The sequence below is a fragment of the Melozone crissalis genome, unplaced genomic scaffold (genome assembly GCF_028551555.1).
Source record: "Melozone crissalis strain CALT ecotype California unplaced genomic scaffold, PUWL_Pcris_2 ptg000032l_1, whole genome shotgun sequence".
Taxonomy (NCBI): Eukaryota; Metazoa; Chordata; class Aves; order Passeriformes; family Passerellidae; genus Melozone; species Melozone crissalis.
Genome location: NW_026535810.1, coordinates 2,096,121 through 2,110,407, shown reverse-complemented (window position 1 = coordinate 2,110,407; position 14,287 = coordinate 2,096,121). Strand labels below are relative to the sequence as shown.

General features: G+C 65.9%; 4 protein-coding genes across 6 annotated transcripts; all 4 read right to left on the bottom strand.

Moving 5' to 3' along the window:
- Nucleotides 1-239: 239 nt before the first annotated feature.
- MLX (MAX dimerization protein MLX) lies at nucleotides 240-3,679 on the bottom strand. Of its 3 annotated transcripts, none has more exons than XM_054281513.1 (8): nucleotides 3,558-3,679; nucleotides 3,215-3,251; nucleotides 3,000-3,089; nucleotides 2,474-2,580; nucleotides 2,190-2,289; nucleotides 1,852-1,951; nucleotides 1,044-1,245; nucleotides 240-943 (listed from the first exon to the last, which is right to left on the bottom strand). In XM_054281513.1, the coding sequence occupies exons 1-8, from the start codon at nucleotides 3,603-3,605 to the stop codon at nucleotides 887-889; spliced, it is 741 nt and encodes a 246-aa protein (XP_054137488.1). In that variant the 5' UTR covers nucleotides 3,606-3,679; the 3' UTR covers nucleotides 240-886. The 3 variants fall into 3 exon arrangements, with proteins under 3 accessions (XP_054137488.1, XP_054137491.1, XP_054137489.1); XM_054281516.1 differs by lacking the exon at nucleotides 3,558-3,679 and adding an exon at nucleotides 3,468-3,485; XM_054281514.1 differs by lacking the exon at nucleotides 3,215-3,251.
- A 451-nt stretch (nucleotides 3,680-4,130) lies between these two features.
- Nucleotides 4,131-8,121, bottom strand: COASY (Coenzyme A synthase). The gene is made up of 10 exons (XM_054281353.1): nucleotides 8,095-8,121; nucleotides 7,518-7,995; nucleotides 7,008-7,222; nucleotides 6,755-6,886; nucleotides 6,430-6,619; nucleotides 6,028-6,092; nucleotides 5,175-5,259; nucleotides 4,983-5,080; nucleotides 4,749-4,895; nucleotides 4,131-4,406 (listed from the first exon to the last, which is right to left on the bottom strand). Exons 1-10 carry the CDS (start codon nucleotides 8,119-8,121, stop codon nucleotides 4,350-4,352), a joined length of 1,494 nt encoding a protein of 497 aa, XP_054137328.1. The 3' UTR covers nucleotides 4,131-4,349.
- A 308-nt stretch (nucleotides 8,122-8,429) lies between these two features.
- On the bottom strand, nucleotides 8,430-9,951 carry HSD17B1 (hydroxysteroid 17-beta dehydrogenase 1). Its single transcript, XM_054281352.1, has 6 exons — nucleotides 9,849-9,951; nucleotides 9,562-9,723; nucleotides 9,130-9,309; nucleotides 8,956-9,049; nucleotides 8,672-8,855; nucleotides 8,430-8,600 (listed from the first exon to the last, which is right to left on the bottom strand). The coding sequence occupies exons 1-6, from the start codon at nucleotides 9,943-9,945 to the stop codon at nucleotides 8,430-8,432; spliced, it is 888 nt and encodes a 295-aa protein (XP_054137327.1). The 5' UTR covers nucleotides 9,946-9,951.
- Nucleotides 9,952-10,325: 374 nt separating this feature from the next.
- On the bottom strand, nucleotides 10,326-13,954 carry NAGLU (N-acetyl-alpha-glucosaminidase). The gene is made up of 6 exons (XM_054281524.1): nucleotides 13,527-13,954; nucleotides 13,258-13,405; nucleotides 13,025-13,171; nucleotides 12,782-12,867; nucleotides 12,370-12,626; nucleotides 10,326-12,168 (listed from the first exon to the last, which is right to left on the bottom strand). The coding sequence occupies exons 1-6, from the start codon at nucleotides 13,934-13,936 to the stop codon at nucleotides 10,952-10,954; spliced, it is 2,265 nt and encodes a 754-aa protein (XP_054137499.1). The 5' UTR covers nucleotides 13,937-13,954; the 3' UTR covers nucleotides 10,326-10,951.
- Between the last annotated feature and the right edge of the window lie 333 nt (nucleotides 13,955-14,287).

Below are 14,287 nucleotides of genomic sequence, written 5' to 3'. Positions count from 1 at the left end.
GCACAAACATGGTGATGGAGAACAAACCCTGCTGCTGGCAGCACCCTGGTCCCCTCACCCAGGCAGAGCTGTGACCCAAACTGGGCATGGGACAGGGTCAAACATGTCCCTGATAGCAGCTGCTTCTACAGCTGGCACAGACAGCACTCTGGGACCATTTCAGAATTTACAGTAATAAAAATCCAATCGAGGCTGGTCATGTATGTGTGTGTATAAAAGTTTCTGTTTCAGAAACAGCCACAGTTTCTGAAAAGGAGAGGTGTCCCAGCACTTGCAGGAACTTCACTCTGTTCCTTCCCAGGGCTGCAGCATGCTTGGGGTTCATCAAGGCCCTAGCATGTGCTGCCAGGGCCACAGCTCCCAGCTCTTGATGGGCTCATCCTGCTGCCAGCACTGCCAGGCTCCTCCAAACTGCAACAGCTGACTCAAAACAGCTGCTTCAGAGGGGCAGGGCACAGCCCAGAGGGTCAGGGAAAAGCAATTCCTGCTGCTATACCAGAAACCCATTGTTTTTAGTATGCTTTTGTCACATCTGCCCACCTTGGGGACAGCAGGGCTGTCACAGGCCTGAGGGCACAGAGTGGAGCTGCTCTGGGATCAGCTCTGCAAGGAGAGTCAGTGGCACAGGCAAGCCCATGGCACTGCCTGAGCCAGAGACTCTGCCCCCATCTTCCCCTCCCCTCCTGCCCAGTCCCTGTAAAGATTTGGTGGCACCGAGTGGAGCAGCAGTGTCTGCACAGCCACCGTTGGGCTTCAGAAGGAATACAATAAATAATTCAGAGAACCTTAAAAACAGCCACAAGGGAGAGGGCCCAGGGTGGTGCCTGGCACCCTGGCCTCTGGCAGAAGTGCCCCATCCCATGGGCACAGAAGTGGCACGGCAGGCTCAGTAGAGCTGGCTCTTCACCTTGTGCAGGACCCCGATGACAACGTCCCGCAGCGTCTGTGGCAGAGAGAGGACATGGTTGGTCTGTGGAGGGACAGAGCCACCCCTGTGCCACTGTCTGTCCCCTCAGCCATGGCACCAGCCCCTCTGCATTCACCTGGGGCTTGCAGTGCTCCTCAATCCAGCTGAAGACACACGCTGAGAGCTCCTGAAAACTCGTTACGGAGACCGAGGCGTTGAAGGACTGGAACAGGGAGTCCATGATGCCTTGGAAAACATTGAACTTCACCTCATCAGAGATCTGGTTCTTCCCCTCGTTAGGGTTGTTCTGATGAGCTTTCACAATCTGCTCATAGTTCCTGAAACAAGCACGGCACACCAAGGTCAGCACTGAGGTCTCCACACCACGTGACTGAGCTGCCACTCCCAGCTCCTGCTCCCAGCTCTGGATTCCCACAGCAGCTCCTGCTCCCAGCTCTGGATTCCCACAGCAGCTCCTGCTCCCAGCTCTGGATTCCCACATCCAGCTCCTGCTCCCAGCTCTGAATTCCCACACCAACTCCTGCTCCCAGCTCTGGATTCCCACATCCAGCTTCTGCTCCCAGCTCTGAATTCCCACACCAACTCCTGCTCCCAGCTCTGGATTCCCACAGCAGCTCCTGCTCCCAGCTCTGAATTCCCACACCAACTCCTGCTCCCAGCTCCTGCTCCCAGCTCTGAATTCCCACATCCAGCTCCTGCTCCCAGCTCTGAATTCCCACACCAACTCCTGCTCCCAGCTCCTGCTCCCAGCTCTGAATTCCCACAGCAGCTCCTGCTGCCAGCTCTGAATTCCCACATCCAACTCCTGCTCCTGGTTCCCGGCTCCAGGCCTGTCCCCAGATGCAGAACCACTGCAGGACCCCACAAGGATGTGAGGGAACAACAGGAAGTGGAGGGCACGACCCCAACAGCTCTTCCCTTACACTTTCATGATCTTCAAGGCCATCACATCTTTCCTGAGGGTAGAAACTTCCTCCTCCTGCTTTTTCTTCTCCTTGTGCAGGAACTGGATGTAGTCAATAGCTGAGCACGAAAACACAGAGTGAGGATTTGGGAGATCCCCACAGGAGGTGCCTGAGCCAAGGCAGCACCATCAGCTCCCAGTGACCCAGTTCCCTTGGGGAAGGTGAGTGCAGGTGAGGCTCCCCAGAGCCTCATCACTCCAGAAGGTTCCAAGGTGCTGAACTTTGCCCTGCACACCTCTGGGGCGGAGCTTTGGGCGTTGACAGCACCTCCTTCCCTCCTGCCCTTGGGGACTCACTTTTCTGCAGCACAATGGCCTTGCTCAGCTTCTGCGAGCTGATGGAGAAATCCTGCTGCTCACAGGTGGGGACGATGGCCTGCAGGTCATTGTAGCCTTTCTGCAGGGAAGCAGAGCCATGGAGTGTGGTGGGCTCATCCATGCTGAGAGGCCAGGAGCACAGCACAGAGCCAGGGCAGCTCCCAGCACACACAGAGCAGGGATCTGGCAGCTCCAGCAGCAGAACAGCAGTGCTGGGAGAGCAGAGCCCGGCAGCACTGCCCGCTGCCCCGTGCCTCGCTCACCTTGATGGCATCCCGGCGTTTCTGCTCAGCCTGGGTGTGCGCCCGGCGCCGCTGGTCCTTGTAGGTCTCCTTGGGGGACTCCTGAGCACAGTCACTGTCCTCATCGTCTGTGGGGACACAGCGGGGCTGGGCGTGGGACACAGAGGCACCACGAGGGGCACAAGGCAGCTCAAGGGAGCATACAGCTGCAGCCAGGCCCAGCATAGCCCCCGCCCCGTTCAACTACAGCAGGCTGGGCAGAAAAGCTTTCCAAGGAGCCCCGGTAATACTTTCTGACCCCTCAGAGAGCTGGGCAGGAGGTAGATGCTGGAAGATCCCTTGGGAAGGTGACAAAACCACAGTGATTCTCGACTCCAAACCCTGCTGGAAACCACAGAACCCTGATGCTGCTCCCACCACCTTCCTCATCAGGACAGGAATCCTGCCCAGCCGCGCTCACCCCCTCGGTGCAGGGCAGACCTGAAGCCCGGCATGTGCCGGATTCCCCAGCGAGCAGAACCGCGTTGTCACCGAGAGCAAACCCCACCTGTGTTGGGGACAGAAGAGGCACTGGTGGAGCCGATGCTGTTGGCGCGGGACACTATGCTGCCTTTCCGGGCATTCTCCATGAAGAGCGCTGGAATTAAGATTGTCCCGGGGTCAGTGCCCAGCTCGGGGTGTGACCGGGCGCGGGGACGTGAGGGGCGTCCCCGGGCAGCCGCTGCCACCCACGGACGGGGCTGGCGCTGCCCGGGCACCTACCGGAGTCCAGGCCATTGTCGCCGTAGGCCGCGTCCACCTGCGCGGGGCCGGCGGGCGGAGGAGACACGTCAGCGGGGCTGGGGCGGCGATGCGGGCCGCGCCCCGGAGCCCCCCGCCCCTCAGGAGCTCGGTCAGCCCGAGCAACACCCGCCACCCCCGAGCTGCGGCCCCGTCGGGGCCTTCACCCCCGCCCCTCGCCCCGGCACCGACTCGTGCGCGCTCCCGCCTCCCGCGCCCCCGGCCCGGCGCTCACCCTGCCCGGCCGCCACGAGCCCCGTCCCGGCGCGCCGCCCTGCGCCCCCGCGGCACCCGGCGGCCCGGCCCGACCCGATCCCGGCCCCACCTTCCCCCACGAGTCCTCGGCGGCGGCGGCGCCCGGCGGCTCCGCCATCTTCCGCCCGCCCGGTCATGTGACCACCCGGAGCGCGCGCCGCTGCCGCCGCCAGGGGGCGCCCGTGACGTCATGGCCGTGACCCACCCGGAGCCCCACAGCGGACACCGGGGGTGACCCAACCGGAGTGACCGACCGGGTACGGGGAGTGACCCACGGGGAACCAGGAGTGACACACCAGGAGTGACCCATACCGGGCACCGGGAGTTACTCACCGGGCACCGGGAGTGACCCACGGGAAACCGGGAGTGACCCACTGGGTATTGGGAATGACCCACCGGGCACTGGGATTGACACACCGGGAGTCCCACACCGGGCACCGGGAGTGACCCACCGGGTTCCGAGAGTGACCGACCGGGTACCGGGAGTGACACACCGAGCATCGGGAATGACCCATCGGGCACCGGGAGTGACCCACGGGGCACTGGGAGTCCTACACCGGGCACCAGGAGTGACCCACCGGGTACCGGGGGTCCCACACCGGGCGGGCCCGGGCCCATAACGGGAGCGAGGAGGGGACGGGACAGGCGCACGGACACGCACGGCAGGAGCAGCCTCTTTACTGTCACCCAGCGGGGCTCAGCCCTGCGGGGCTCCCCTCACCGGGGACCGCAGGAGGCCCCGGACCCTCGGCGGAGCTGGACGGGGCCGGTGCTGTCGGTCCCGCGCTGCTCCGGCTCACGGTGGGCAGTGCTGGCTGGACACGGGGCATCACGGGGCTGTCACGGGGCCCTCACGGAGCTGTCACGGGCTGGGCTCGGGGCTCAGGCGCTGCTGCAGCAGGTCCCAGGCCTTGTGCACCTGCACCAGAACCGGGCGGCCTCAGAGCCACAGCACAGTCCCACGTCTCTTCCCTCCTGGCTGAATTCTGAATTCTCATCCCCAAATCCACCCGTTGTGGCAGCCTCGATGGTGAGCAGCGCACCCAGGCATGGCCTGAGCACACACTGAGCCCTGCAGGTGCTGTCACATCCCCCTGAGCATCCCCTGAGCCCTGCAGGTGCTGTCACATCCCCCAGAGCACCCCCTGAGCCCTGCAGGTGCTGTCACATCCCCCTGGGCACACACCAAGCCCTGCAGGTGCTGTCACATCCCCCTGGGCACACACCCAGCCCTGCAGGTGCTGTGGCAGCCCCATCTCACCTGCTGGCGGGTGATCTCGGGCTCCCAGAGGCTGCACAGCACCACCTGGGACTGTTCCACCCTCTGCCTGTTGCTCATCTGGCTCTGCAGCCGGCGCCGAGCGGCCTCCTCGGTGAGCCCATCCCTGGCCACAATGCGCCTCACGGCCTGCCAGGGACACAGGGGACACTCAGCAGCCTGGCAGAGGATGGGGAGCAGCCCTGGCAGCAAGTGAGGGGCCCTGGCGTTGCCCACCTCCTCCTCTGGGATGATGGCTGTCCACACCTCGTGCACCATGTCCTGCCAGCCGGCCTCCAGCAGCACGGCAGCGTCCAGCACACACACGGCTTTCCCTAGGGAATAAAGGCAAAAAAAAAAGGCAAAAAAGGGCATTCCTCAGTGCCTGGGCTCACTGCCACCTTCCTGACACTTCACTGCCCTCCTTACCTTGAGCATCAGCCTCCCTGACCTTCTCCTTCACCATCTGGGCTATTCTGGGCCACACGATGTCCGTCAGCCTCTTCAGCTGCTCCTGGAAAGGAGCACAGCAGGATTTGAGATGCAGCCCCTGGTCCTCAGAGCCCCTCTGCAGCCAGGCAGGAGAGTGGGGGTGTAAGCACTCAGGGGACACCCAGGAAGGAGCCACTGAAGGTGGGGAGGTGGGTCCAGCCCATCACTGAGCACCAGCAAGGAGAGCTTTCACCCTGGCCAGAGGCTCCCATTCCTGCTGCCAGGGCCAGGGTGCTTCTTCCTATTATTTTCTGCCATTAGGGCTCTGCTATTAGCAGATATCTCTCTGTGAGAGGTTCTTTGCTCCACACCACAACAAGCTCCCAGTGCAGCAGGTCCCACTAAAGACATGTCCATCCAGGGAACCTCTTGGTGTGCCTCTAACTTGGCTTGGGGAAGCAGTAGAGCAACAGGCTGAGCACCTGTAAAGGCCAGGTGGCACTGGGTGCAAGGGGCAGAGACCCCTGGCTGTGTTTGCCAGGTCTGTTCCTCTGAGCTGGGTGAAGGAAGAGCACGGTATGGAGGAGATGGGGATGGCAACGGGGACAGGGATGGGAACAGGGACAGGGGTGGGGACAGGGAGGCAGCAGCAGCTGCAGGGCAAGAGCAATGCATCCAGCCCAGCTGCTGATTCATCTGCACAGATGCAATCTGTCCCACCCTGTCCCCATGCCAGAAAATACAGCCAGGAAGGTGTCACCATCTCAAAGGGCTGGAAACTCAAATCCCCTGTCACAAGACAACAGCCCACACTCGCAGCATTATGTATTTATAATAAAGCTGCTTTTACCTGCTTTCCAAACACTTTGGCCCCAAGGACTTTCCTGTTAATGGTTCCATCTTTGTTCAGGATCTCTGCAAGGCAGAAGCACAACAGGTTTGGGAGGGGCAACTCCCATCCCTGTGGCAAGCCTGGGTTGGGGAAAGGGCTTTGGCACAGGGCTCTCAACAGGTACAGGTAGAAACTCCTAACCTGGCAGCCCTTCACCTGATTCCTGAAAAGGACAGGGAAGAGCTTTTCCCAGGCAAACAAACAGCAGCCTGGGTCATCATTCCCCACCAGCAGCTCTGACATGGGACACACAACACTTGGGGAACCCATGGGGAGGGAGGGGGCACAGGCCAGGGCTCTCTGGGACACCAGGACACCCCTCCCTCCTCTTCCTCCTCCCTGCAGCCTCAGTGCCCCTACCTGCCCCAAAGGCTGCCACCACTGCCTCGCGGGCTGGGCCACCAGGGGCATAGACGGCGTGGCCCAGCTGGTCCGCGTCGATGACGAAGGCGCCCAGCTGCCCCAGCAGTTTGGCCATGGAGGTTTTCCCACTGCCAGTGCCCCCAGTCAGCCCAATCACGTAGGGGCGCAGCGGCAGGGCCGGGTCTCGCTGAGGGAAAGAGGAAAGCCGTGGCAGCACATGGAGAGCTGGGCTTCGCTGGAGCAGGATCCTGGCCTGCAGAGCAGCAGGCAGCCTCTCCAAACTCTCTGAGACTCCCACCCTTCCTCCCGTGCCCTCCCTCACCCGTGGGGGCTGCAGCAGTGTCCCCAGCAGCCTCTGCCGCAGGCTGGAGGAGCTGATCTTCTCCTCCTCGTTCTGATTGTGCTCAGGGTCCTTCATCAATTGGATTTCGTACAGAGCCAGCTCGGGGAGCCCCTGATGAGAGAAGGGAGCCCCAGCCATGAGAATGCAGCAGAGGGAAGGGGTGAATCAAAACCAAATTTGCTCCCAGGCAGGGCGAGAGGGCGGGCAGGGGTAACTCCAGCATGAGAATTACATTTTCAAGTCTCTTCTTGTTGACAGCCACCCCTCCCCGGTGGGTCTCCTCGCTGACCACCAGGCACTGCAGGTCGGGGTCTGTGACCGAGGGCCCGAAGGGGTCGGCCAGAGGCACGATGTCGTAGCACAGCGAGGGCTTCACATCCTCCAGGAACTCGCGCAGCTTCGCCGCCCGCAGCTCGTAGGGCTCGATCAGCTCCGGCAGCACCTTGTCTGCCGGGCGCCAGGAGGGCGGGGAAGCACAACAGTGACGGAAAAGCAAGACCGAGGGGTGGGAGAAAAGAGAGACCAAGAGATGGGACTTTGAACGCTGCCTCCCCCTTCCCTTGCCCTCGCTGCACCTGAACGCTTTGCTGGCTGTGGGCACGACATGGTGACGCCACTGATGCTCTGCCTGGATGGCACTACCTCGGGTGGGTGACTCGAGCCCCCAGACCCCTGCCCTGCCCCGGGGAGCCCCGGGCTCAGCCCCGGTGCCCGCGCAGTGCCACGGCCGCCCCGGACTCACGGCGGAGCAGCTCTCCGTCCGCCACCCCGGCCAGGAGCCGCCGCCGGGCCAGGAGGCAGCAGGCGCTGAGCAGGAGCCGGTGGGCACCGTGCAGCCGGTCGAAGGTGCCGCCAACAGCCACGTCCAAGAACTCGGGGAGCGCCGCCTCGGGATCCTGCTCGGGGTCCCCGTCGGGGTCACCCGCGGTGTCCTCGCCCAGCAGCATCGCGGGCAGGCTGGGCGGGCAGCCGTACACGGCCGCGGCCAGGCGCTGCAGCCCGAGCTGCACCGGCTCCGGCGGCCCCGGCGCCTCGGCGGCGGCCGCCAGCAGCACGCGGGGCTGCCGCGCCAGGCGGCGGCCGGGCCCCAGCAGGACGCGCAGGTCCAGCCCCCGCCGCGCCGCCGCCGCCGTGTAGAGCGCGGCCAGAGCCCGCAGCAGCGCGGGGCCCGCGGGAGGAGCGGCGGGGCCGGCGGCGGGGCCGCCCAGCCGCAGCCCCGGCTGCAGGTGCACGTAGAGCGGCCCCGCCACCAGCCCCGCCGCCGCCGCCACCAGCCCCGCCGCCCGCCGCGGCAGCGCGGGCAGCGGCGCCGTCAGCACCAGCAGCCCCGAGGCGAAGGGCGGCATCGCCCCGCCGGAAGCGCCGCCGACCGGAACGGGGCCGGCAACGGCACCGGAACAGCTCCGCCTCCCGGGCAGCCCCGCCGCGGGCGGGAGCGCGCCCGGCTCCGCCTGCGAGGGGAGGAGACCGGCCCGGCCCGGCTCGGTGCAGCCCCGCGGGGCGGAACGAGCCCGGGAGCTCCGCGGAGAGACGGGGATGGAACCGGAGCCGTGCGGCTGCAAAGGCTTTATTGGGGACACGGCGGCACCGGGCACGCGAACGGGCCCGCGTGGACGTTCCCGTGGCAGCGGTTCCGGTGCTGGCGTGGCGCCGTTCAGGGCTGCTCCCCGCCGGTCTCGGTGCCGCCGAACACGAAGTCGTGCATGGCGCGGACGTACGCGGAGCCGTCGGGGCTGCTGAGCCGCAGGCGGCAGAGCGGGGCGAGGAGCTGGGTGCTGGCGCAGCGAAGGGGAGGGCAGGGGCTGCCGATGGCCTCCAGGAACAGCTGGCACCGCAGACCGGTCAGAGCCCTCCCTGGCACGGCCCCGCGGCCGCCCCCGCCCCGCCGTGACTGACCGGCAGCACCTGCTCCACCTCCTGGGCCGTGTCGCGGAAGATGCTCTGGCAGTGCCCCAGGTACCGCCGGTACAGCCGCTGTGTCTCGGCGTCCAAGCCCCGCATCTCGCTGGCCTCGGGGTCGGGGCGCTGCAGGTTGGCCATGAAGCTGGTGCGGACCGGCCCGCACTCCACCAGCGTCAGGCTGCGGGAGGGAGAGCATGAGCCGTCACCGTGCCCCCGCCCTGGCGTTCCCCCCATCCCGGTGGGCACGATCCAGCCCTCGCAGCATCACCGGCACTCACTGGATGTTGAAGGGGCGCAGGACGATGGCCAGGCTCTCGCACAGCCCCTCCAATGCAAACTTGCTGGCGCAGTACACAGCATTGAAGGGCAGCCCTGGGGCAGAGCCACACCCTGAGCACCAGAGCTGTTCCCCACAGGGAGCTCCGTGTGCCGCGGGGTGCGGGGGGTCCCACCTTGCAGCCCCCCGACGCTGCTGGACACAACGATCCGCCCGGCCCTGCGGCTCTTCATGGCAGGCAGGAAGGCCTGGATGGTGCGGACAGCCCCGAAGACGTTCACATCGAAGAGAGTTTTCATGGCCTGCTCGGAGCAGGCCTCCAGCGGTCCCATCAGTCCCACCCCTGCATTGCACACTGCCAGGCACGCTGCAGTCAGCCACTGACTGGAGCCCCACACACCACCAAGAAGGCAGAAATGGGGGGGCTTTCCCTGCTGAAGATCCCTCGGTACCCCCAAATCCATCTACAGCACCTCTGCCCTGCTAAACACATCCCAGCCCTCAGATTGCCTGCACCTCCCATAATTTGGCTTCTCCTCCTGGTGCCCTGGGGAGGGTTGTAACCCCACAGAGATCCCCTCAGCCACCCCGGGGACACCAGCCATACCCAGCACATCCAGCTGCTGTCCCTGCACGTGCTGTGCAGCAGCTGCCAGCGAGCAGGGGTCAGTGACATCGAGCTGCAGCAGCTCCAGCGTGTCGGGGCAGGAGCCCCCCAGGCGCCCCAGCAGCCGCTCCCCCTTGGCCAGGTCACGCATGGTGGCATAAACTGGGGAGAGAATGGCTGAGGCAGCAGTGCTGCATCCCAGCACGCACCCCAGGCTCTGCCTCTCCTTGGAGAGCCCACCTGGGGCTGACAGACCCCGGGGCAGTGCTGACCCCTTCCCCCTTTACCTTGGAAGCGGCGAGCGGCGTCGGCTGCCAGGCGTGCAGCCAGCCCCAGGCCGATGCCCGAGGAGCAGCCCGTGATCAGCACCGTGGTTCTCTCCATGCCTGGCAGCGCTGCCCAACGGGGCCACCCCATTTAAGAGGGCTGGGAAAGGGGTCCCCCCGCCCCACACCACATTGTTGTGTCTGCTGCCTTATCTCAATCCCCTCCACCCCCCTCCCTGCGCATGCCTGGGGCTCCCTGTGCCTTGATCCTGTGCAGGTGCTGTGATAAAGATTCCACTGAGCCAGGACCTCCCTGCTGGAGGAGGCTCTGGGGCACGAGGGAGCTGCAGCCCCAGCTGTGCTTTGCTGTGCCAGGCATCCCAGCTGCCAGGGCACGTCTGGCAGGGTGTTGTTCCTGCTGGGCAGGCTCGGGGCTGAGCTGCTCCTCTGCCCCCGTGTTCCACACAGTCCTGAGCTAGCAAAGGAGCTGGACACACATGGGAGAAAAGAGTCTGTATTTGCTCTGTCCATAGCTGGGCTCTGCCCAAGCCCCAGCTGTGGAAAAGGCCTCAAAAACTCCGTCCTGGGGAGGACATCCAGCAACACTGCAGGCAACAACGCTGCAAAGTCTTTTATGATACAAAAGGCACCAAATAGGGGCAGGGCTATGCAGTGCCATGTCCCCAAAGGCACTGAGGTCCAATACTGCTCTGTCCCCCTCCCCACTGCCACCTCCCTGTCTGCTTCTCACCCATCACTGCCCCTGCTAGCCAGCCAAGGCCCCACAGCAGGGACACATTTGTCTTGTCCCTCTGCAGTGTCCCACCAAGCTTCCAGCCCAGGTTTCCTGGGAACAGGCTCAGGGTAGCTGGGCAGAGCTGAGCACAGAGCATGGTGTGCGATGGGACCCTGGGGCACAGCCTGCTCCCACCCATCTGCCGGCCCCTTGTCCATGTGCCAGGCCCTCTTGGGGCACATCCTGCCCATCCAGGCTGGCTGAGGGCCACCAGGGCCACCGTGCCCCTCTTCCAGGACACAGCCATCAGGCCAGGAGCCCAGATGGGGGAGGGTGCAGGGGCTCTGTCCACCCTCTCTGGGGGAGGCTCCGGAGGCAGAACCCAAAGTCAGGCAGGCCCAGCCGAGCTGCGCCGCAGGGCGCTGGGGTAGTATTTGAGGAACAGCTTCCTGGAGATCTCCATGGTGTCCCCAGCTGGCACAGCTGGGTAACGCTTCTTGTTGTAGATGAAGCCTCTCTCCACTTGGAAGACAGCCTGGTTGAACTGCTCCTGGTGGAAGGGGCGGCCCGAGTTGAGGCTCTCCACCAGCACAGACACGAAGAGGCTCCAGCGCACGGCGTAGTAGTCCAGCACCAGCCCCCCCAGCTGCTTGTTGGCATAATCCAGGATGTTCCCGCTGGGCCCCCAGAGCGTCACCTGGTTGCGGGCATTGAGCTCGTACTGCTCAGCCTCCCGGGCGCTGGTGGCCACGGCGCGGGCGCTCTCCAGCCAGCGGCCCAGCAGGAAGAGGCTGTGGCTGCACAGGAGGCTGTCCAGCTCGGGCAGCAGGTCGTACACCAGCACGCCGCCGGCCGTCAGCAGCTCGGGCAGCGCGCGGCTCTGGAAGGCCTGGCGGATGCTCAGGTAGTAATCGCTGACCAGCTGCTGCGCTGCCTGCCGGGTCACGTCCACCAGGTCGTAGAGGAAGGCGGGGCTGGAGCCCAGCTCGGCGCCCACGCTCAGCAGCAGCCGCCAGGCCTCGTAGACGTCGCTGGCGTTGTACCAGAGCGCGGTGTCCATGCGCAGCGAGGGCCGGCGCACCAGCGGGCTGCGGTTGTGGTTGACGCAGACGCCCGTGCAGTTGTAGACGCTGCGCAGGAGCAGGCGCCAGGCGCCGGCTGCGGCGGCGTTCGGGGCGCCGTAGCGGCGCTCGGCGTAGCGCGTCACCCAGCTGGGCAGGTCCAGCGGCTCCTGCCGCCAGCCCAGCTCGTTCATCAGCTCGTACACCACGTCGTTCTGCTCGATGCCCTCGGGAACCAGCCCCGTGCCCACCATGGTGGAGTTGGGGAAGCGCCGAGCGGCGAAGGGGCCGTGGTTGATGGCCTCCACCATGCCAAAGAGGCCGTGGTTGCCCCCGAAGTTGTGCAGCATGCACCAGATGAAGGGCTGCCCGTAGAAGGACTCTGTCCACTGGTAGACAGGCTTGGACTCAGCAAAGAGGTCGAGAACAATCATCCTGCCAAGGGGCACTCCGTGCAGCAGGGCTCGCACCTGTGCTGGCTGCCAGAAGTCAGGCTGGTGCTGGAAGAGCCAGCCCTGCATCAGCCACAGCGCCTTGGGGTCAGCTGGGGACAGCAGAGCACTGAGTGAGACCCTCTCCAGGCAGGGCCCACAGGTGTCTCATGAGGCCCTGGGGCCACCAACCACCCCTCAAGGGGCTTTTGGGGATCTGGCACCAATGGGTTCTGCCCCCATAGCCACCTCCCCCAGCCCCTGCTATCCCACCTGGAGCCCTGTGGCCAGGCCAGCACCACACACAGACCCACCTCCTGTCATTGACCTGAAAACAGCATTGCTGACTCTGGAGAGATAGGCAGGGTCGGAGGAGAGGGGGGTCATCTCGTTGAAGGTGTCTGCGCTATAGACGTGGTCTGTGCCAAACTCCTTGATCAGCTCCTTCAGGAAGAGCGTCCCGATCACCTGGAACATGGGGTCCTCTGGGTCCAGCAGGTAGGTGCACGAGTAGGCGCAGTCAAAGTGGCTCCAGTGCCCCAGGCGAGTGGCATTCACACGGGGGAAGACCCTGCAGGAGAGGGCAGAGATGGGGATCAGGAGGAGAACAGGACAGGACCACCATGCCCGTGTGGAGTCTGGGGAAGCTGCAGAGGGAGGTGCTGCTGGAGATCAGACCCCGGGAAGGGCCCAGGGCTGATGCCCCGGGGCAGGGGCTGCACCTACTGGAGGATGCCCTGCGGCACATGGCCCGCGAAGGCCGGCAGCACCGTGGTCATGCCCAGCGAGCGCATCCGCTCCACGATGCGGTACTGGGAGAGAAAAGGAGAGAGGGAGCAGAGGGAGAGAAGCCCCCAGGTTCCCACCAGGGCACCCCGGGCGCTGCTGCAGCTCAGGGGGGATCAGGGGGCTCCCCTCGGCCGGGAGGACCGGGGGATGACAGGGGTTTGCCCCGGGCGGCCCCGGTACCTGCAGGTAGAGCTGTTTGAAGTGCCAGGCAGGCGGCAGAGGCCCGGCCCAGCGGCGGAGGTTGCCCATCCTGTTCCAGGCCAGGAACGCGGGGCCCGTGAAGTATTTGTCGATCTCCGACTGGTTCAGCCCCAGGTTACGGTAAACCTGCACCGGTAACCGGGGGTCAGCCGGTCCCACGGCTCCCCACCGCCATCCTGCCGGTCCCCGCCGCCCCTCGGCCCGGTGCTCACCCGCTGCCAGACCGCCTCCTGCCCCGCGAACGCCGGTGCCAGGTTGATGCCGCTCAGCGCCATCCAGTCGATCTCCCGCTCCCACCGCGCCCAGTCCCACCAGACGAACGAGTAGCTCTGGGTGCACACGTTCTGGTAGTAGCGGTACCTGCGGGAGCGGCGGAGGCTGCGCCCGGGCCCCCCGCGCCCCCCGGGCCCCCCGTTACATAACGGCGCCTTGTCCCGCGCTAACGAGGCGTGAGCGCCGCCCGGCCCCGCGTCCCCGTTACCTGCCCGGGGCGGCGGCGCGGATCTCGGCCCGCAGCCGCGGCAGCGGCTCCGGCAGGCGGAGCTGCGCCCCGGACCACGACAGGTGGCAGCCGCAGAAGTCCCGCAGGTAGCGATAGAGACCGGCGGCCGCCGCCACGCCGCTGGAGCCCTCGACGGCGACGGCCACTCCGGTACCGGGAGGCGACCACAGCCGGTAGATGTCGGGCCCGCCAGCCGCTAGCGCCGGGTCTACCGAGAGCGACACGGCGGCGGCCCGAGGGCCGAGCAGGCGCCGCGCCAGCGCCCGCACCGCCTCCTCCTGCCGCGGGTCCCCCGCTCGCCCCGCCGTGGCCGCCAGCAGCAGCAGGAACGGCAGCGCCAGCCCCGGTACCGGGCCCAGTCCCGGTTCCGGTCCCCGCCGCACCGCCATCGCCGCTGCGTGCCCCTGCGCCGGCCCCGCCTCTCCCGGTGCGGTCCCGTCCGCCCCCGGCCCCGCCCATCCCGGGACGGCCCCGCCCATCCCGGGACGGCCCCGCCCATCCATCAGCCCGGGGCTCCGGGACCCGCTCCGGCCGCCCGGGGGCGCTGCGAGACCGGGCAGCGCCGGTGTCCCGGGGCCGGGAGCGTTCCGGCAGCCCTGCAGGACCCACCCGGAGCGTCCCGGTCTCGGCCGCCCAGGCGAACCCCGCCGGGGAACGGGCCCGGGCTGGCCGGGTCTCTCCCAGCCGCAGGGGGAACCCGCAGACACTGCCAGGACGGAACTCGGGGGAGGGACGGGAAT